General features: G+C 34.7%; 1 protein-coding gene across 2 annotated transcripts; it reads right to left on the reverse strand.

Annotated features, from left to right (window-relative positions):
• Window positions 1–214: 214 nt before the first annotated feature.
• Window positions 215–14206, reverse strand: LOC140768879 (probable V-type proton ATPase subunit H). Of its 2 annotated transcripts, XM_073109327.1 has the most exons (12): window positions 13839–14206; window positions 8326–8401; window positions 7035–7160; window positions 6355–6457; window positions 6215–6284; window positions 5714–5779; window positions 5513–5630; window positions 5036–5197; window positions 3228–3353; window positions 3013–3138; window positions 1096–1275; window positions 215–724 (listed from the first exon to the last, which is right to left on the reverse strand). In XM_073109327.1, the coding sequence occupies exons 2-12, from the start codon at window positions 8353–8355 to the stop codon at window positions 476–478; spliced, it is 1356 nt and encodes a 451-aa protein (XP_072965428.1). In that variant the 5' UTR covers window positions 8356–8401; window positions 13839–14206; the 3' UTR covers window positions 215–475. The 2 variants fall into 2 exon arrangements, with proteins under 2 accessions (XP_072965428.1, XP_072965430.1); XM_073109329.1 differs by lacking the exon at window positions 8326–8401.
• Between the last annotated feature and the right edge of the window lie 9472 nt (window positions 14207–23678).

Consider the following 23678-nt stretch of genomic DNA (forward strand, 5'->3'; position numbering starts at 1 on the left):
AGCTTCCAACATGGATGTGAATTTATGCTGCATGTTTTTCCTCTATTTATTTATTATTATTATTTTTTAACTTTTTTCCCTCTATTTATGCTGCGGATTCTACAAGTATCCGTAGCAGATCACCAGATCATCAGTTCACAGTTTGCAAGCCCAAATTTGATCGCGATTGCTTGCTTGTTGAATCCTACGAAAATCCCGCGAAAGAAAATAACAGTGGTAGAAGTTGCCCAAACATCAGGCAACATGACAATAACATTATTGAAATTAAAAAACAAGCAGTAAGATTTATTACATATAGAAAGAACGAATCATGGAAAAAGAAAAGAAAAAAAAAACCTCATAGGATGACAATTTAGAAGTCCCTCTTTCCCAGTTGTAATCCAGGATTACAACTCAAATAACCAAGGCTTTATTTTTCAGGTGAAAGCATGGGCATTTTAGGGATTCAGAATGAACATACATACAAGCAACAAGCTTAAGACTGCAAAAGGCTGGCATACTTGGTCCCAAGGAAAAGCCTCTGGACGCATAGAAGAGCATTCTTTCTCACTTCTGCATTTTCGTGATTCATTAGCTTCATAACCCGCTCCTTTGCCTTGAGGTCTGAAACAACAATCCTCCCAGCAGGGTGGTACTGAATGAATTGGGAGATATCATAACAGGCAACGGCCAGTGCTGTTGGGTCACTCGATGCATCAAGAATTGTCATAAGGACAAGCAGAATCTGCAATTAACTTTTCATAAGTCTTGCATATTCAGAGAAAAAATCTGATGTAAACTAGAAGCTAGTAAATCATATGCACTTGGGAACCTGAAGTTACTATAGACAAAACAAGAAAATCACATAGTAGACTGGTTATTAAGTACTATACAGCAGTGTTCTGGAAGGTACTCCAGCCACTTAAAATAAAGCTAACAGTTAAATCATCAGTAAAAACGATAGAAACCACCGCAGTGCTTCCAAGAGCACATGTGCTAAGAGCCTAGGATGCAACCTGACTTCAAATATTCACAAGCATTCGAGGTCATTGCCATGGTTCTACATTACTCAAAGTGGTCATAATTAAGATAACGGTCAGAGTTGTAGGGCAATACCTGGAAATCATTTTCTTCATAGTTTGTGATGTTCTCACGCCAGAATCCGGGATCCTTGTGCATGGGGGACCAGTCAAGATGACCCAGAAGAACTTCTTGCTTGTATTTCTCAAAGGAGCTCAACCTTTTAATGTTCTCTTTCAGCCGTCCTTCTAGCTGATTCAACGCATCCAACAAATCCTATATATCATCAAAAGAACAATCAGAACAAATGAGGAGCAGTTCTGATTAAAAGAAAAAGCAATAATAATAGATAACAACAACAACAACAATAATAATAATAAATAAATAAAGGATATGCCAGTTCTTTTATCAGCAGAAAAACATGGAAGATTTGAAGTTTGAAAACTAATACCACTTTTTGATTGTTTGAGCTGGATTCAAATCAGATACAGAATGACATGACTGAGACTGACTATATCAAATCTAGCAATATTCAACAGTATGGCCCATACTAGTGTTCATGTCAACAGTATGGCCCATACAGACATGCAAATTAGATGTATTATAAAAGTACTTCTAAGTTAGCATAGCAACGAATTGATAGGGAAACTGACGCATAACAGTTCGCATTGGCTATAGTGCAGATAAGCCAAAGAGTTGGTAGAGATAACATTTATGGTTACAAATGTGCTTGCTGTCCTTGAGAAGATTTAGTGCAATGATTTCCAACTTACTCTGGAAGTAGGTCTTTTATATGTATCTGTAATTTTTCTCCGAGATAAAAATTAAATCAAAAGATTCTATGCACAAACTTTATATCTTATCAGAACATCAACAGAAAATTTGCCAATGAAGAACAAATACTTGAAGTCAGAAGGAAATACAAGTAAAGAGGAAACAATAGAACAATAGAGGTTTGACCTGAACGATATGAGATAAAAAAGGAGGGATATAGACAGTTCAATTTGGATCTCTTTTTCTTTTACAAGTAGATTGGCTGCTTGCAACAAATTTGCAGGCAGACAACGAAATCAGGAGTAAATAGAAGGTAGAGCTTGTCACTTGCTGCATTGGCCTACCTATTAGTTAATCCATCATGAAGTCCCTCCCAAGACCAACAGAGACACATACACACTTTTTTTTTAATGCACATACCAATTTGCGCATCATTCTTTCTCCAAACACATGGTAAGATACATAAAGATCAGGTGCATGTGAGCTGCACGTGAAATGGCAAAAAGAAGAATTGGTGTTGCACTCCAGTTAGATCACTATATCCATAAATGCAGCCAACCAAGCAGAGCCATTATTCCTTTTGTAAACAAGTCCTCATACATAAATAGGATAAAGAACCTATTCTTCTTATAAGCCTAGAAATGCAGTACACCTTTCTCAACTAACATTTTTGGAATCCCTTCAGCTGGGTGCTAATTATCAACTCACCCTTCAGTGCTTGAAACACAAGAAAGTGTCACCAAATATGTTTGTACGTATACCAGGTGCTAAATACCCAAAATAACCCTCAATATCCTAAAAGTAACACAAGACATAGTTACAAACTAAACTAATTAGAGCACGATCAAGGTTCCAAGTATTGGTTTCAGGATAGGGATCAGATGCTTGAAAAAATAATATGTATCAACCATATTAACTGTATCGGTCTTTCATTTCGGCGATATGAATCGGGATTGGCCAGTACTTCAATCCATGAGCATGATATTGCTAAACATGAAATAAATATATCACAGAATGCACATTATAGGCTCTCATGTAATTTTCTTGCAGAAGACAAAGAGGACAAGCTGCATGCTTTGCAAAGGATAAGTTATACAGTTTACGTCATTAATATTTTGGTGAAAAGATTCCCACTCAATAAGAAAAGCTAGGATTTTATCCATAATCAAATAAGAAAAATATTTTCATGCCCAAAATTTAAATAACTATATATAAGGTGAAAAGATGCCAAAACATCACCTCATCACTCCATGCCTGAGCTTTTAAATTCTGGACTATCTGTGGCAATCCAAGATCTATCATTTGAGCTGCAAATGCCCCTTTAGGTAGCAAATTTCGGAAGGTCAATACAGCAACTCTCACAACCTTCAATATATGCAATGCAATAGCAAAGTTAAATATCATTAAATTTAGAATATAAGGTACAGACAAGAAAATATAAATACAAATTTCACCTTCTCTTTAGTAGATCCTTTTACAACCTCTATAAGTCTTGGCATGACCCTAGTAGTGGCCAAGTAGTCAACTGCAGCATCATAATATGACAAGAGCCAAACACAGAGGCAAGTTTCATACAGAAGCTGCAAACAGAAAAGGGAAAACATGAATATTGAAAGTGTAGCAGATAATTTAGGAACTCTATAGTTATCATCAATAAAAGCATACTAAGTTATGCCAAATCTACGTATTTGTGACACCTCAACATTTAAAAACTTATGGAGCAAGCTTAAAAGCAAAAGCAACCATATAGCTAGGATTCAATTTCTTCCTCAGTCATCATAGAAGACATCTCCATCAGCACTCATGCGGTTCAGATTTGACTTCCTACTAATCATATAACGTCAATGTGACTAATATCTAATCATAAGTAAATTCTAGATTGCCATATAACTTCTGTATGTAAATGCTTCCTCCCAGAATGTGATGTTGTTTCAGTACAAATTAGAACGAGTTTTCCTAAGCATCAAAGAAAAGCCTTAACTAACTTTCCGAAAATAGATTGCCTTTTAAAATCTTTGAAACCTCAAAGGCTGAAACTAAAAGTCCATTAAACACTACTAAGTTAACATTTTAGACATAACCAAGAGAATTTGCAAATTAGACCAAAAAATTGTTGTTATTCAAGATTCATTCAACTGCCAAGCTGATACTCCAATCACAAAACATTGGTACTACGAATTTCATGTTGTTGTTCAGTTTTCCTTTGAGTGTGTTTAGTTGATGATAAGTGAGGGAAGAAATTGGTGGAAATTTCTAGTAAAATTGCTTCTAGTAAGTAATCATGATTTAGTGGTGTTTGATTAAAAAAATAGAAATGTTTGGCGAAAAGGAGTAATATTATATTATAATTAATAATACCATGTAGTGCAATTTTTCGAATAGAAAGTAAAATTACGGAAGTTGGGTGATTTTAGGGAAGTGAAGAACTCATTTCCCACTCTACTTCATCCAAATACCATAAAGTGATAGATTTTCTAGAAAGTTATCACTTTTTTCTCTATTTTTCATCAACCAAACACACCCTTTGCAGCAAGTGTGTTGGGAATTAATTCAGGATTTGTAGGGTGGTGTAAGTTACATAGAATGTAGCTATGATGCGGCACAATTTATAGAGCCCATTTGGGTCGTGTATCAAGGGAACATTCTAGTTTCTTGATAATGTAGTTTCAACTTGATAATGATACAATGGTGATATTTGAAATTCCTAAATACTTGATTGAACTACATAGTAGAACAAAAGCAAGCCACATTATTAGAAGAAATCTGCAATTGGAATCATTTAGTTCTAAATGATATGAAAAAAAATTAAGTATAGAAAAATAGGATAGATAGACATTTGTTATGGTGGAAAACAAATGGATTATCAATATTATTTAGAATATCACTATGGAATTCTCCCTTTGCTAACAGTACAAAGTACCAACCAAGTCAACATCAAACTAAATGAAGATTGACACATCAGAAGAACAATTATGCTTCAAGCTGAATCCTCATAAGCTGCTGGTTTCACAATTACAAAAGAAAATTGCCCAACTGTAAGAAGGTGTACTGCAAGAAAATAATTTTCTTGCTTGTCTGGCTATGTCTTACTATGCTGTGAGCTGAAAAAGAAAGGTTAACTATTAATGAACATAGGCACAAGAGAGAAGTAGCATGATTTACAAATATGAGAAGTTAATCACTTATTTGGACCAGCATATTAATATCATTAACCATATAGAAATGTGATAAAATTAAGCTTCATAAGGAACGAAATTCTCACCTGAATGGATTGCTGGGTGGATGCAGGGGATATTAAAGGAATTAGCAATTTTACACCATCTGCTTGAACAAACGAAGATCTAACAGATAATTCTCTTAGCACAGTTGCCAGACAATTTATAGCTGTTGGGACAGAACGACTGGGATGAGATGGATTTTTCAACTGCAAAATAATGTGATTTTGTTAAAAGAAGAACAAAATTCAAAGTAATGTCCATATCTTCTCATTTAACTGCAAATTCAACAGTTGCTAACAATATTGTTGAAAGCTCTCTATCCATATTGTCGTCAACTTTACTAACAATTATCAAACTGTTGATTGCAGAGCATGTAAAAGCATAAACAAGAACAAAAGACCAGCAAAGGTATAAACTACAAGTCTACAAACTAGTTCATACATTGAAAGATTTAGTTGTCTATGGCTACAACCCTGGAAAAGTAAGCACCAGTTTGTATATCAACTTGCATCTATTCGAACCTGAGAACATAGCCACTCAACAAGGCTTTTTAGCACATCATCAATGCTTGTAGACTTGCTCTTTGAATATGAAGATTCTCCATTCAGAGTCATACCATTCTGAACATTAGGCCGCACACTATAAACATCAAGCAGTACAGGTCAGATATTCTGTTAATCAAATAAATCTGGCATATCAATGTGAGAGAGACTAAAAAGCACCTCACTATGAGAGACAAAATTTTACAGCTTTTTTCTTGTATGAACCAGTTGCCTTTCCAAAGCAATCTGAAAATGGATATTTTACTGTCAGTTACTCGAAATAAATGGCAAGATATATCTGACTACACTGAAGTACCACAAAACAAAATAGTAAGCTTGGATGAAGTGTAGAATGCTAAATGAACTCTTGAATAACCATAACCATTTATTGGATACTAGATGCTAGATCATTAAAATGGCATCAGAAGGAGGTGGTCGGAGACATGCCCTTTTAGGTTCTTCAGATTTTATCTTTCTACTCCATTTTAGAAGAGAAACCAAGCCATTAATCTAAGTTATATAAAAGGTAATTTAGTTATTCAAGAAATATCAATAAGAGTGTAAAAAAAATGTTATAATGGCTCAAAAGTATAAGCAATAAATATCTTTCCTATGACCAAGCTATACAACAACCTACTTTAAAAATGATAACACAAGGAAGCAAAAGGAATAAAAGCTTAACTTAAGAAAGGCTCATAAGTATCTTCACCCAAAGATTTGTCATGAAAGATTCTAGCCCGTTTGGGATTTGCTGCAAAATAGAACGTTCAATTTTGTTTGTAGTACATTACTTGTAATCAACTTTCTGTACCATTTCTCACCTGTCAGCAATTGATCAATAAGTGCAAGCACATATTCTACTGTATCCTCCTTAGAAATGTCCCGTAAGATGTTCACAAAAACCCGAACATATGCTGGCCCGTCCTGTAATATATGAACTTGAAGTAACCACCATATCCAAGAGGCTGATAATGGCCTGGGTTTATGCAACTCAAAAGCACAATTTACATATCAATATGCTCAAAATCTAAGTAAACTAACTTTGCTACTCTGACTTGGACATTAACAAATTCTAATCATTTTGCAGATCAACAGTTAACCTTCTCAACTTGTAATAGTTCATGCACAGAAAAGATGAATTCACAAGATGGTCTACAGTCTAGATAGTAGAGAATAAACAATTTAAGAAGCATTTACATTATAGAATTTCATGTAGTAGGTCAGAACCAACTATGATAAATTAAAGTATGAGCTTACAATAAATTAAGCTATTGATAATTTCATTACTTCAGAAAGTAACTTAACAAGATACATTACCTCCACAGGTTCACACGAAAACAAACAGAAGAAAGAAAAGGGCATACAATTAACATAAAATAATTGCAGAGTTACAGAAATAGGGGGAGTAAAAAAATACATAGAAAATAACAAACAGATATAAATACAGAAAATTCACATCTTTCTTCAGAAATCACGATGCAAATAATTAACCAATACTCACATCATCAAGCAAAGCAGCTCTCTGGATTTCAGTTCTGTTGTCGTAGCGCTTTAACAGCTGGAGACATGTTCCAGTGATGATCTTAGTTGACATATAAGTCTCCCATGGTATGTCACACTTGAGGACCTAGAAACATGTACCACAAGGCATTAAAACCAAAGATATAATTACAGGTGGCAAAAGTTGACCCAACCCGATAACCCGATATGGTAACCCAACTTTTAAATAGGTTTAGGTTTAGTTTAATCGAATTTAGACCATAAATGGGTTAACCCATCTATTCCAATAATTAAATGGGTCATTTTTGTGTTTATTACCTCAAACATTTTAATTCATTTATGACATGACCAGCCAACTCATTTATAACTCGCTTAAACCGTTCATAACATGAAAGAACTTATTTATACCCTGAAAAAATTTATTTATAATCCGAATAACCTATATAAATTTCAAAATTTTGTGCCACTCGAAAACCTGCTTATGATCCGTCTAGCTCATTTAATAGACAGGCCATGTTCAGATAAAAACTATGACCCATTTATTAAACAAATCGTGTCCGTGTTTGCAATATTATGACCCAATCCAATTGCCACCCCTAGATATAATATGTTTCATTACCTTATACTCCAAATCTTCTAGCTCTCTTCATCAAGTAGAACAAAGGAACTAAGCATGTGAAAATGATGCACCTTAATTTGATTAAAAATTAGATGAATGCCTTCTAGGCACCATATATCAAGAGTTCTACGTTTCTTTTTCATGATGCTATCTCGAACTATTAACTCTTTTTGATACTTTAGCCCCAGGACAAGACTAAGAGATGGCCCTACGTGCAAACAGCTGCAGCACCGGCTCTACATCTATATTCTTTTATAGTTTTATCTCTCCTGGCTTTTTGTTTTTTTTAATTTTGTCATTTGCTTGAATTTGATGTGACATTACTAACTACATAGTTGTGATTTAGTCTAACAGATGCAAAGGAAATTTGCTTTAAGACCCACTATGGGTTCATTGCGCACCCAATCCACAAGTTCCAATGAAACCTTTTGGCTTGTCATGCACATGCATGCACTTTTGAGAAAGATTCCATGGATAAACTGCAAACATGTCCAATAAAGGTCACAAGTATGTTTGCCATCACCTACTAACTACTATAATATTCCAGAATCAAACATTTGATGATGCCAAAACTCTACCTTAAACCGATAATCACAAAATAAGATGCAATATAAAAAGAACTAGGCATTACAACCAAATAAAACAATAACAACAATTCGATTGAATTATCAACCTGTTCCGTCGTGAGCTCGGTGTGATCCATCAAGGTCAAATCCTTTGAATGCCTTCAGAATCAAACACCTTGAGATCTAAAAACCATCAAATAACCCACTCAAAGTTTGATTTTACAATACACAAGCATCAAGAAGATGATGACCCAAGAATCCAGAAACAATATCCAAACAAAGATAGAAATAAACAAAAAAGAGTACGATCTTTCTCGATCAAGTTCTCATCTCAAATTAGGGCTCATTGCTTACCTAGGATTTAGAAAACAGAAGGGGTGGAATTGTGGAAAGAGATCTATCAAGGAGAGGGAGAAAATTTTAATGGGTTAAGATATGAGGGAAGAGGGGGAAGTAGGGTGAAAACAGATTGTATAATGCTCAACATACATCCGGGACCATATTTTTGCTCTGAATACGGATTCGAATATGGATATTAGACAGATAGAAAAATTTTAAACCATATCCTAACTAAAAGGATATAAATATAGATCGGATACGAATCTAATCTTAAACGGATATGAATACGAATTGGATACGGACCAGATCTTATTTGGATATGAATATGAACCAAATCTTTCAATGATATAAGCATCCGATAATGATGCATTCATTAGTAGCCACAATTTGGTTGTTGATGGAGTTACCAACACCGGTCATAGGATGAATCCTTTGAACTAGAGAGGTATATTCTCTGGTTTGAATAATAGTTTCATCTTTGTTATGACATTTAGATTCCATCAAGTTTGTAAAACAAAATTTTCAATAAACAAGTTCATGGTCAAATTCGATCCCTAGTCATGTCATCAAATCAAGGGTTCAACCTTATCCATCAACATTGATAAAGGATATGATCAAAATGACTAAATTCAAAGTTCATTGGAAACATTAAGATTATAGGTAGGGGTAAAAACGGTTCGAATACGGATCAGATGATGTTCAATCTATATCGGGATCTATATTTTTTGTCCGAATATAGATATTGGACAGATAGCAAAATTTAAAACCATATCCTAACAAAATGGATACAAATAATTTTTGGATATAGATCGAATAATTTTCGGAAATGAATTAGATTTTTTTTTAGATTAGGATAAGATCTTTTTTATTAAACTAATGCACTTGTAGATGTTATTAACTCCTAAACATGCACATTAAAACCAAGGTTTCCAATTCCGACCAATCCCGAGTAGGATCGGTCGAAACGAGCAGCGATGGTTGGATTTGACTCGGGGGACCATCAATAATTGATGTCCCCCCACAAGCCCTCTTTCTCTCTTTTTTTCTCTTTCTCTCTCTCTCTCTCTCTCTCTCTCTTTCTCTTATCCTCACCTCTTCCACCAGCGAGTAGATCTCCGACGATATTCTCCGACAAAGATTCGATGATCTCGACCTCCAGTAACCTTGGGTGAGTTTTTTTTTTTTTAAATTTCAGTCTCATTCCCTCTCTTTCTTTTCGTGCTACTTAACTGTGATGAAGCTACTAGGGGAGGTGTTAAAAGGGAGAGAGAGAGAAGGGAAGAAGTAACAAAGAAAAAAAATTAGAAAAAAAAAATTGAAAGGGTTATATTTTCTTATATTTTAAATTATTTTATATTTTATTTTGATTTTTTGCTTATGTTTACTTACAGAGATACAATGAAAAACTAAAAATATCAATGACTTCAAAGGAGAAGTCATATGATATTGACATTGAGTGGTAACATTGCAACACTATTGGACAAGATAAAAGACATGTTAAATATAACTGGTGTGAAGAAAAAAAAAAGTGGTGGTGTCAGCTTTTTGAAAAAACATTTGGATAGAAGGCAAAAAAATATAGCAATTTATACTTAGATGGCCGTAGAAGTTAAAAAATAGATGTTGACTTATCTAATTAGCAAAACAAAGGACAACCAATCTACAAAACAAAAAGCTAATAATTCGTGAAGAATTAATGCATAATCTTGTACACATTGATAATGATAGTAGTAAAAAGAGTGGTGAGGATAATGAGGAAACAGATTAGGAGAATAATAAAATAGAGCAAAAATAAGTATAGAGAAAAGGAAAAGATAAGAAATTGTGGTGATAACTTTTAGAGACCTAAATCAATTCATATATTGGAAAAAAGAGAATATAGGGGCAGCAGTTCTACCCATAAGACTACTAATATTACAGCAAAGTTTGAAAATATTAAATCAATAGATACATATCTTTAAAAAAAAAAATGGGTTATACACAGACCTCTATCAAGACAGCTCTCAAAGGAATTAAAAATGCAAAGAAGCACATTGTTAAAGCTATCTTTAAATTTTTCTTCTACAACTATATTCCTTTCAATGCAACTGATAATCATTATTATCATACTTTAGTGGATGCTATACAATCAGTAGGACCTAGTGTTCCACCTCTTAGTTCAAATGATATTGCTACTAAATATCTTGATTCAAAAGTAGATGAACTTCGCACTTATATTGAGATATTTAAACGATATTAGAATGAATTTAGTTGTACACTAATGTGTGATGAATAAAGTATACAAAACAGAAGAAATATAATTAATTTCTTGGTATACTCGGGCATGGAAACAATATTTCTGAAGTATGTGAATGCTAATGCTCATTTCAAAAGTGTAGATTATATTTGTCAATTGATTGATAAAGTGGTACATAAAAAAGATGAAAAAAATAGTAGTCCAAGTGGTTATTAATAATGGGGCTAATTATAAATTTGTTGAAAATTTACTTATGATAAAGAGATTTTATATATATTAAACGTCATGTGCTGCATATTGTATTGATCTTAAATTAAAAAATATTGTAAAAGAGGCTAAAATTGACATGATCATATATGAAGGTCAGAGGTTGATAAATTTTTATATACAGCCATAGTTGGGTTCTAAATTTGCTTAGGCAGGTGACTGATAGTATGAAGATCATTAAACTCGGCCTCACTAGATTTATCACTCATTTTTTAGTATTGAAGAACATCATGCGCTACAAAGATGATATTCTGCAGATTTTTATATCACAGTAGTCTATACAAATTAAAAATATGAAACTTAAAAATAAAACTATAGATAAAACTTTGAAAAATATTGCTCTTGGAAATATATTTTGAGATAACATTACAATTATCACCACAGTATTTGAGCCTCTTGTTAAAGTATTACGATTTGTAGACAATGATGACAAGTCTAAGATGGATTTTTTATATGGGACAATAGATATAAAAAAAAAACCAACCAAAAAAAAAATGTGAACTAAAGTTATAAGAAGTGATGGAAGATGATTTATTCCAGATAAAGCAAACAACTACATAGAGATATACACGCTATTGATAGACATGCTTTTAAGTTTTAATTTACTAAGTTACTTTTATTTATAAATATTTGAAAATTTGAATGCTTACAAATGTAAATTTTTATAGGATATTTTCTTAATCCAAAATTTTAATTCTTTATAAATGTCAATAATGATATTGAAGTTTTATTAGGAGTTAGAAATGTAATCAACAGGCTTGAGCCCAATATTCATAAACAAATCCTTTACGATAAAAAAGTGAGTTATGATTCAATTAAATAATTTTATTATTATTTGTTTTAAGTTTTAACTTTCAATATAATCAATTTCTTATTAAATATATGTAATAATTTATTTTTGATTTTAGATGGAGAGATATAAAGTTGTTGTAGCTATATTTCATAATACTCTAGCTGAATGATGATCTTTTTATGAATGAAAAAAAAGCACTAAATTTGACACCAATAGCAAAAAAAATTTTAAGTCAAACTGTATCTTCATCACAGTGTGAAAGGAATTAAACTACTTTCTCCTTAATCCACACCAAAATATGCAATCAATTGATAATAAAAAGATTTGAGAAGTTAGTTTTTTGTCGTTATAATATGAGATTAAGGGAGAGAAATTTAAGAAGAAAGATAAAAAAGAAAATAGTTGATTGATTTAAATTATGTTTTTGATGAAAAAGACCCCTTAACTTTATAGATTAAAGAAGTAGAGGATAGATTATTAGATGACAGAGATAACGCATGGTTAAATAAGATATTAGGGGAGACCACAAAGAGGGCATAGACTAGTACGAGTCGTTCGACAACGAGAGATAGTACACCTACTAGTACTAGTCATAGTCTTGATTATACACCTAGTGAGATCATTTCATCTGCATTTGCTGAGGAAAGTTACGAAGAAATAAGAATTGAAGATATAGAAAGAGAAACTGAGGATGTATATACATATTAACGACATCGTCATGAGAATGTTGCTCCCTATGATTATGGTGCATCGAACATTTATTAGTTTAGAACCATCACAAGATCCATATGCTGGTTATTATCCTTAGTATCCTTAAACACAAGTTTTATATAATGATTATTATCTTCCTCAAACACAAGTCACATAATAAAATTCCATACAATATGACTAATATGATGGAATTACATTTTAGAGCACCAAGTCTTCAGTAACATCATTTACGAACTTATGGTGATTATGATGATGAAGATCACAAAAATTTACAAAAGCTAGCTCGGTATTTATCAAAATTTTGAATTTTGAGTAAGTTAATACATTTTTTAAGTTTTTAGGCCTCATATATGAGTAATTTTTATTTTATTATTTTTTTATCATTTTTTCTAAATTTTTCTACATTTTAAAATAATAATTAGAATTTTACATAACTAAAACATAGTCCAATCCAATATGAGCAACTGATATAGTCGATATATATCGTTTTTCTAGACGGCTGATACCAATCTCAATACTGGGAACTTGATTAAAACTAATTACTTTTCTAGTCTAGCATTCTTACTAGTCTAGCAATTTTTGAAGGTATTTTACCGGTCTAGCAATTTTTTAAAATTAATTAGTCTTCCAAGTTGTGAAAATATCACACAAGAGGAGGATAGAAAAACTAGCTGCAAAATATGCTGAACAAAATTAAGATGGATCATCAGTTCAACACATGCCAAAAAAAGTTACTTAACTTGGTAACTTATCGGAAAAACTATATGCTCCATTCTAATTCTATAAACTAACTGATTGAAAAAACATTTTAAATTACCTAACCTAACAAACATATGACTAATTAAGATATGGATACGCACCATTCTATAACTATTCTGTCAGTGTACAAAAACTCGAAAAATATATGATTATTCTGTATCACTATATGCTCCATTATATTACTCTCAAGCATAAAAAAGATCAAAATTAATAGATTTGCTAAATACAGTATAAAAATACATTCATTAATGTGTTGTGTGCTGCTATCAATATGGTTAAGAAGATGCTTCACAAGAATTTTCAAAAGAAAGCGATCTGAGAAACATGGTAATATCACATCTGAGAATTTGATCTTTGAAATTCTCACAAAGCTCCACAAACAAAACCGGCCCTTGAACAAAGATCAAATTCTCGGATACTCCCAAGATGTCTGAGATGGTACTATCACATCTGAGCTTTGTGAGAATTTAATTTGAGAGTCATGGTAATGTCACATCTAAGAAACAAAAGTTGACCTTGGCACAGCGGAGCCAACCGCGAAGGGAGGGGGCTCTCAAAGTGGAAGGCGAGCTCGAGGTAGAGAGGCGGAGGCAGATCTTGGCGACGGCGGAGAGACGGTGGCTTGGCGACGGCGGAGAGGTGGAGCTTGGTGACGAAGTAAGAGGGATTGTAAAACGGAGCTTGGCGGAGAAGCGAAGGCAAAGCTTTGTGGAGAAGCGGAGGCGGATCTTGGCGAAGTGGAAAAGGGAGGCGGAGCTTGGTGAAGAGTTAATGGCTTGGCGACGGAGGAGATGAAGAGGGTGTAGCTCGTGGCAGCTAGGGCCAGAGATGAAAGATGAATAGATGTCGGGATGAAGAAAGACCGAGACCAAGAGTTAGGGGTGAAAATGGGAGCTGAAGCCCCGGCCCGACCCATTAGGCAAGAGTTAGGGGTGAAAATGGGAGCTGAAGTCCCAACCCGATCCATTAGCTTAATGGGTCGGGTTCTAGCAGTAGCCGGATAGGACATGTAAATATATAATAAAATAAGTTCCCGTTCACTTGTAGAATAGGGATAAACTTATTCTAGAGTAAGTCTCATTATTTTAGTATAGTAACTAAACAATATCTTACCTTTTCTAGAATACTAATTCAGCATTCTCTCTCATCTTATTTCATACAACTTTTTAAAAACTATTTATTAATAACCTAAGATTACCATTTTACCTTTGAGATGACAACACATATTTACTAGTTATATCCGCTATAGTTGCTATCTCCTCTCCAAAGGCAACCCTGCATACCCACACAGTGGGGGATATTATCTCGCACACCATAGTGCGTGGTTATAACCTCGTATACCCGTGTAGTGGGGGTATTACTCCGCATACTCGAGTGCGAGGTTCTAACCCACATACCTGCACAATGCAGGGTTCTAACCCACATACCCACGCAATGCCAGTTTCTAATCCCGTATACCCACATAATGTGGAAATTTTTTTGAAAAGCTAATTGGTTAGACCAAGGGTCTAACCAGTATTTTAGATTGGGCACGAAACTAAAAGATCCTGATCAAGACCGAACCAGACTTACACTCTCGCACCAAGCTAAGGAGAACCAATTCAAGTGTAGATAAGGGAAGCCAACTTTCACGTATCCTCCAAAGTTGATTCAGCCCCACCACTATGAAACCGAACCCGATCAAATCGAACCAAACGCATCGTGCCAAACTAAGAGCACCACATTGGCAAACAAGGTGTCGCGAATCGAACTGGAGTGACATCCAAGGGGTAGCAACGGGACGAAGTCAAGTTTGGAGAACCAAGGTGCCGACGCAGGCTAGACATCGACGTGACCCAACCCGGTCAAGGCACGCGAGGAGGCGCACCAGACTACGATTATTGGAGACGGGAAAAGGACTCTAGCTTGCGAGAGAAGAAATCCCTCTATAAGAGGGGAAACCTTGCTCACCAGATCCATGGAAAAATTGAGAGGTCGACGATGGAGATCGAGTCTTTATCCCAATTTGAGTTGCCTGCTCCTTGAAAGTCGGCGACTCAAAATGGACTAAGGATCCGATTTATAGCAGGAAGCCACCATGGCCGATGGCCTATAAGGGCAACCACTCATCGGAGAAGCTTGACAAAAGACAAGTGTGGGGGGTCAAAGGTTTCTCACAACTTGAATTACTTACTACACCCACTTGGAAGTCGGTAGTCAAGTTGGGAAGAACTCTCGATCGCCAACGTCCAGCTGATGAGCAGCAATGAGGAAACCGAGAAGGATAACACACTTGAGATCGACCATTTGTCCCAACTTGAATTACCAGCTACACTTGTCGAAAAGCTGGTCGTTCAAGTTGGGCAAACTATTGGTCACTCGTGTCCAAATCAAAGAACAGCGAGGTGAAGGGGCACTAACTAGCGACTTCCTTTTAGCGACACCTTGAGAGTAAGGTGAAGAAAGTGTGGTGGACTATTACTATTCGACCAGGCCAAGCTAGAGGAAGGAGCACGAGAACATTGGGTTGGAAGGAGCACGAGAACATTGGGTTCAAAGTTGCGGCTTACAATAAGAACCTTGCATGTTTATTTATTTAGATTTTTTTTTAGTGGTAAGCTATGTCAATCGTAACCAGCTAGATCCAAGAGTCTAATTAGTATTTTGTATTTGGTTGATTAGGAGTGAGTCAAACCCGAGCTCATCAAATAAAGGGGCTTGAGTCTAATAATCGAGTCGAGTCGAGTTGATATGGACTGAGTGCCGCTACCCAATCAAGCTTGGATGTAAGAAAATAGTCCGCACAGTCGGAGGAAAATAATCACAAAATTCTCTATCGTAGATAAAAAATTACGAAACTAGCGTTGGTTGATCCATAACTTCCTGATCTACGGTTTTGATATTTATATCCTTTGCAGATTTTGGCTGTAACTAGGACAAAAATATGCAAAAGTGGGGGTGAAGGTGAAGGTGACGGGTAATGGTGATGATGGGGTGAGGGATGATAATGGTGATGGGATGGATAGCTCATGGTGTTGAGGGGATAAGGATGATGGGTGAAAAGTGGTTGAGATCCCAAGAATGAGGGAGGACTCAACAGTCGAGGAGGATTAGAGGACACTGGCATCGAGATGGCGCACAGCTAAGGTTATAGTCCTTTATGTTGCCATCCATATCTTAAGAGGGTAGACTCTCAAACTCCCATCGAGTGTGTCCATGCTAAAGACGACTTGGTGTGGTTCAAATCACATCACAAGTTAGTTAATTGAGTTTATAATTCATCAAGATAGCCGCCTATAAGAGCAGTGGCGTGCACCCTATTGGATTAACCATGGAATGAATGAAGTTATTTTCTTGCAATTAAAAGTAGTTGTTAACATAGCTTCCACCAACCCTAGCTCAATCCGATCGCTGATCATCACCACCACCTTCCCAGCTCTATCCTGGCCGCCCTCTCGAGCCTTTGAGAGTCATCCCTGTGCAAGTATTCGTAACGATTGCAATATTTGAATCAGATATTACATAAGATATGAGAGAGGACTGAGAATGGCATGGGAATTAATGTACATCTCTTACCACACCCTATGAAACTTTGTGGTCATCCACATTCACAGCTTCTATGATTTCCTATGCCATAACTAAACTTGTTTTGGTTGTCATGGAGATCTTTGATTAGTTGAGAAGGACCGTTAAGTTCTGAGGAATACAAATTTTATGCTTATCTTTTTTTAACTTTTTTTTTATCATTTAAGACCCAAAAGGCTAGATATGTATGTATTGGGACAAATGGCCAACCCTCTCTTGATACAAAGGTATTTATGTCTCACTAAGCTTTTAGCAAATAGATATAGCCATTCAATCTAAGCTCTAAGCCATTGTACCATCGAGCTATTACTCCTAGTTGCTGCACCATCGAGCTGTTCCTCTAAGCCAACACACCTCTTAGTAATTAAATTGAATCGAGTCGAGCCGTGAAGCCAAGCTAAGTCACTAACATCCAAATAATTTGCCCCTAATAAATTTGTTTGGAGGTGGACTTGAACTTGTGACTTCCTAGGTCACAAGTAGGTACCCTCCCATCTTCCTAAAATTAAGTGGCATATTTTTCAACTCTTAAAACTAGAGTTTTTGACCAATATAGACTTGCACATCAAAGATTGTACCTGAAATAAGGACTTATAAACTTATTTACGTAAGTGACTTCTAGTTCACATGAACATCACAGAGATAAATGAATATGTTAAAAGTTTCTTTGTTAAGGCCTAGCTTTTTGCGTTGTCCTTGTCTTTTAGCCTAGTATTTCATTTTTGCTTAATCTTTTGTGGATCTAGTCCTATTCCCATGTTAGTTATTATTAGTGCAAGCTCTATATAAAGAGCTCACTAAGTGTAAGCCTAATTTTGAACAACAAAAACCAATATCAAGAATTAAGTCTATTTTTCATCTCCTCCTTTGTTTACTTTTATTTTTTGCTAAGTTTTTCTAATAGTGGTATCAGAGCCAGTAACAAAACGATGTCAAGTGATACTTTTGTTCAATTAGCTAGCTATTCGCTGCTTTGATCATATTATGACCATTTATGCTGATGGAGAATTTTCTCAGATTCAAGGAGTACTAGAGTCATCTCCAAAGGAATTGCAAAACCTGCAAATGACATGGCAATGATGGATACATTGAAAATGGAGCAAGAAGGGCAATGTTTGAAAGACCTCAAAGCAAAGAATTATTTTTTCCGAGCGATCAATCGTTTAATCTTGGAAACCATTCTTTGCAAGGACACCTCCAAACATATATGGGATTCCATGAAGAAGAAGTGCTAAGGTTCCACAAGAGCAAAGAGGCAGCAACTTCAAGCACTTTGTGTAGAGTATGAAACACTTCAAATGAAGTTGGGAGAATCAGTTATATACTATTTTTCTTGTACAATAGCAATTGTGAATAAGATGTAGATCTACGATGACAAGACGACAGACGTCGCCATAGTAGAGAAGATTCTTCGATCCATGAAATCAAACTTTAATTCTATTATTTTCTTTATAGAAGAATCTAACAGTATTGATAATCTAGCAATTGATGAATTACACAGTTCTTTGTTGATTCATGAATGCAAAGTTAATTAGCAGGAGAAAAAGGGATAAGCTTTGAAGCCTCATCAAAATATCACTCTACTCCAAATAGATGTGATAGAGGATAAGAAAAAGGTAGAGGTCAAGGTTGAGGAGGTTGAGAAAACAATGATAGTGCAAGTTAACAACACCACTATCAAGAGAATCAATCTCAAGGAAGAGGAGGACGTGGAGGCCGTTATTCAACCTCTGATAGACCAAAGTCAGCAGACAGGTCTAATCCTGAATGTTACAAATGTTATAGGTATGACCATTATCAGGCAGAATGTCGAACTAATTTGTATATGCAAAGTGGATAAAAAACTAATTTTGCATAAAAAGAAGAGGTTTCTCTTTTGAGGGTGTGCCATGTGAAGGAAGAAACTTTGCCAAATTCGTGGTATTTGGATACTGGTTGTAGCAACCACATGTGTGGAGATAAGAAGGCATTCTCTGATTTGGATGAATCTTTTCACAACACTGTCAAGTTTGGTGACAATTCCAAAGTTTCTATCATGGGAAAAGGAAGAGTAACTATCCTGACCAAAGGAAACTCCATTCACAGTATTTCTAGTGTTCTTTTGTGATAAATTTGAAAACCAACTTGCTTAGTGTGGGTTAGCTGCAAGAAAAAATATATGAGATTGCTATCAAAGATGCAAAGTTAGGCTTAATTGCTCAAGTTAAGATGACAGTGAATTTTATGTTCCCGCTTTATCTCCATAATACCACTTATTTATGCTTCTCAGCAAAATTGAAAGATGTTACGTGGCTATGGCATTTTTGCTATGGTCACCTAACTTTGTTGGATTGAAGACTCTCCGGCTAAAAAAAAAAATGGTGATTGGTCTTCCTCAAATCACAGCTCCCTCTGAAGTTTGTGAAGAATGTGTTGTTAGCAAACAACATCGACATCAATTTTCGCAAAGATGAGCGAAAAATGTGTTGGAAATAGTTCATTCTGACATTTGTGGACCAATTAATCCCTTTTCTAATGGAGGTAAAAAAAATACATAATCACCTTCATTGATGATTATAGTCGAAATATATGTGTCTATCTTTTGTATGAGAAGAAGCTTTTGCAGCTTTTAAATGTTACAAAGCACTTTTGTTGAGAAAGAAGCTAGCAATTCTATAAAAATTCTTCGCATTGATTGTGGTAGAGAATACAACTCACATGAATTCACAAATTTTTGTGAGACTATGAAATCGGAAGGCAACTTATTGCGGCATATACACCTCAACAAAATAGAGTTTGTAAGAGAAAAAATCACACTATTATGAATATGGTGTGAAGTCTTTTATTAAGAAGTGAAATTTCAAAAGCTTTTGGCCTAATGCAATTAATTGGAGTGTTCATATTTCGAATAGAAGTCTCACTCTTGTTGTTCAAAATGTGATACCAAAGGAAGCCTGGAGCGGACAAAGGCCAAGTGTGGATCATTTCAGAATTTTTGGGTGTAATACCCATGTTCATATTCTAGACCAAAAGAGGAGAAAGTTGTATGATAAGGGAGAAAATGTATTTTCATTAATGTTAGTGATCAATCAAATGTATACAAGCTTTATAATCCTAACACCAAGAAAATCATAATCAGTCGTGATGTTGTTTTTGATGAAGAGAAGTTTTGGTCATGGGAGAACAATAGAGTTAAACAACAAATCTTAGCATATTTTGATGGAGAACATGAAGAAGAAAGGCAGTTGCCAATTGTGAATGAATAACATTTAGTTCCAATAGCTACACAAGAAGTGGAACGACCTCAACATGCTAGAAGAAGACCTACATGGATGATTGATTATGAAGTATTTGAAACTGACCCTTCTGAGGACCCACTTACACATTTTGTTTTGGTTTTAGATTGTTATCTTACCACTTTTGAAGGGGCTGTCAAAGAACTAAAATGGAGAAAAGCAATGGACGAAGAAATTGCAATGATTGGAAGAAATAATACTTCGGAGTTAACTGAGCTTCCAAAATGGCACAAGACAATTGGCATCAAGTGCGTGTAGAAAACAAAACTGAACAAAAATGACAAAGTTGATAAATATAAGGCACGGTTAGTAGGAAAAGGCTACAAAAAGGGTTTGGTGTGGACTATGGAGAAGTCTTTTCTCTTGTCACATGGCTTGATACAATCAGGTTGGTGATTACATTGGCAGCTCAAAATTCATGGCCTATCTTCCAATTGGACATGAAATCGTCTTTCTTACATTGAGATTTGGATGAGCAGGTACTTATTGATCAACCTCCTCATTATGTTAAGATTGGAAAAAAGCATAAGATGTATAAATTAAATAAGCCACTATATGGATTAAAGCAAGCTCCTAGAGCTTGGAATAGTCATATAGATGCTTATTTTTCTAAGGAAGGTTTTAAGAAATTACATATGAGCACACATTTTTTACAAAAAATGAAGTAAAATGATTATGGTCTATTTATATGTGGATGACTTAATTTACACCGGAAATATTTCTATGGCTATGATCTACGCCTATAAGGATTGAAGGCACTCCTCCTCGATCGAAGGAGGGGTTTTGGTCCACGGTTGGGTCTCCTTTCCACCTCCCTCATAGTTTGAAGTTGATGGTCGTAGTTGGGCTATTTCCATCATGGCCGATGATGCTGATGGCGCAAGGTGATAAGGCTACAGAACGATTCCTTCAAGATCTAGATTTATTATAGGAAACAGTTCGTACAATCGAAGAAAAATATTCACAAAATATTCTTCTGTAGTTAGAAAATTACGAAATAAGTGGAAACGATCCGTAACTCCCTGATCTATGTTCTTCGTATTTACACCATTCATAGATTCGAATTGCAATTAAGACGAAAATATGATATATTACAGATGATGGTGGTAGTGACAGGTGAAGTGGATGCTAGGATTATAGATGATAATGGAGATGAGGGTGGATGGTTAATATTATTTAAGGGATAAAGACGAAGGGGAAGAAGTGGTCGTGATCACAAAGAAAAGGGAGGATCGACAAACGAGGAAGATTAGAAGTTAGAAGAGACCTTGCCAACGGTAGAGGTAGTAGGTTGGTGAAGAGGGAGAAGGGAGATTAGAGTAGAGAGAATAAAGAGAAAATAAGAGGCAAGAAATTAATAATCTAATAGCATAATAATTTTGGCTACCATCCACACCTTTATAGAGGCTAGTCAACAAACCAAAATATAATTATTAACTCTAATTCTAGAAGATCACGTTCAAACGCTTCCAATCATGTTCGAACGCGCAAAAAACGTTTTCTATATGTGTGAACCTGAAAAAAAAAACAAAAAAAAAAAAAACTACTACTAGTACTCACTCCACACATAGAGAATAATAATGTATATACGGATGCATGCATTGTAGACGTAAAGAATAATACTATAATATTTATTTTATGGTGGTTTAGTCAATCTATCCTATCAATACACTTTCTATCACATGCATTAATAAATTCATTAAAAGCATAAATAAAAGTTTTCTTATTTATCTCAACTTTATATCACGTAAAAGATTGAATGAGTTGAAATGATAGAATTGTACATGTCGTTCTTATTATTGGCGACATCAATCTAATTAATTTTAAGTAATAACATTTGTTACTGCACGTCCATTTATTAGAAATTCTAAATTTTCTTTAATAATGGTATCTTTTTGTTAGACAAGATCTATATTTATTTGAAAGAGAATGGATATAGAAAATTTTGATATGTGCATTTATGTTGCATGTTTTCCTCTATTTTCTTTTATTTCTTTTCAGGCTCCATTCAATTGTGAAATAAGGCCAATTCTAAAAGAACTATTTTATTTTATTATACTAAAAACAGAGGTAATATTAATACAAGCTATTCGGATATTTAGTTAATACCAATATAAAAAATAATAATTATATTTAATATAATATAAAATTGATATTAAAGTAATAGAGAATTAGTGAAATTTTATTAAGAATTAGTGATGTTTTATATAAAAAATACTATTGATTGGATTTAAAGAACTCATATTTTAACAAATATGTACTTGTGATCATTTTTTTATTAATAAAAATGTGTAATATATGCATAATATATCTGCACTATATATAAAATCTATATTTTCCTCCGCACTATCAAAATATCCCCACATTATTTTAGCACAAAGAAACAACCACACAGTGCAAGTAAGAATGCTGCTCTGTGTTAAAATAACCCTATTTTTTCTAACCATGGGTCACTATTTTTTATTTACTTAAATTTGATGTGACATATTACTAATTACATATATGTGATTTAGTTTACCGGATGCAAATTGGAAAAAATATTTGCTTTAAGACCCACTACGGGTTCATTGCCCACACAACCCACAGGTTCTAATGAAACATTTTGGCTATCATATACATGGATGCACATTTTAGAAAGATTTCATAGATAACTGCAAGCATGTCCAATAAAAGTCCTGAGTGTGTTTGCCATCACCTACTAACTGCTATCTTTCTTATTATTGCTTCAAATGTCAGATCTCGAGAGCTGGAGGCATGTTTGCTTGTTTGTCCTAATTTCTTTTCTAAAATCACTGTCCCAGTTTCCAAACTATGGAAATGGAAGTAGAACTAATTATTCAACCTTTCAAAACTTTCTAAATTACTTGCCCATCTATTCTCATAGATCATCTTACAGTCCTATCACGCTAATGCAACATGCTTCAACTCTCCTTTATTTTAATTGCTGATCTCCAAATTCGCAGATGTACCTAATTCCCCAATTTTAGAAAACATTAGATGACGCTACGATTCTACCTTAAAACCGACAACCACAAAATAAAATTTAAGATAAAAAGAACTAGAAATTACAATCAAATAAAATAATAACAACAATTTGATTGGATCACCAACCTATTCCACTGTGAGCTCCGCGGGATCCATCAAGGTCAAACCCTTCAAATCCTTTCAAAGTTCAAACCCTACAAATCTAAAAACCATCAAATAGCCCACTCAAAGTTCGATTTTACAACAAGCATCAAGAAGACTACGTTCCAACAAACAACAAAATCCAAACAAAGAAGAGTACAATATTTTTCGATCAAGTGCTTGTCGCGAATCAGGGACCATTTTAGGAACTCACAGGGGTGGAATTGTGAAAAGAACTAGCTATCTAGGAGAGGGAGAAATATATTAATTACATAAGATTTGAGAGAAGAGGGGAGGTAGAGTGAAAACAAATTATATAGTGCTTGCATGTATACAAATCCTCAAAAACCTAGCAACCTCCAGATTTTTTTCCTTTTCTTCTCTTTCACG

Source organism: Typha angustifolia, chromosome 10 (assembly GCF_048772165.1).
Source record: "Typha angustifolia cultivar Huaian chromosome 10, ASM4877216v1, whole genome shotgun sequence".
Lineage (NCBI taxonomy): Eukaryota > Viridiplantae > Streptophyta > Magnoliopsida > Poales > Typhaceae > Typha > Typha angustifolia.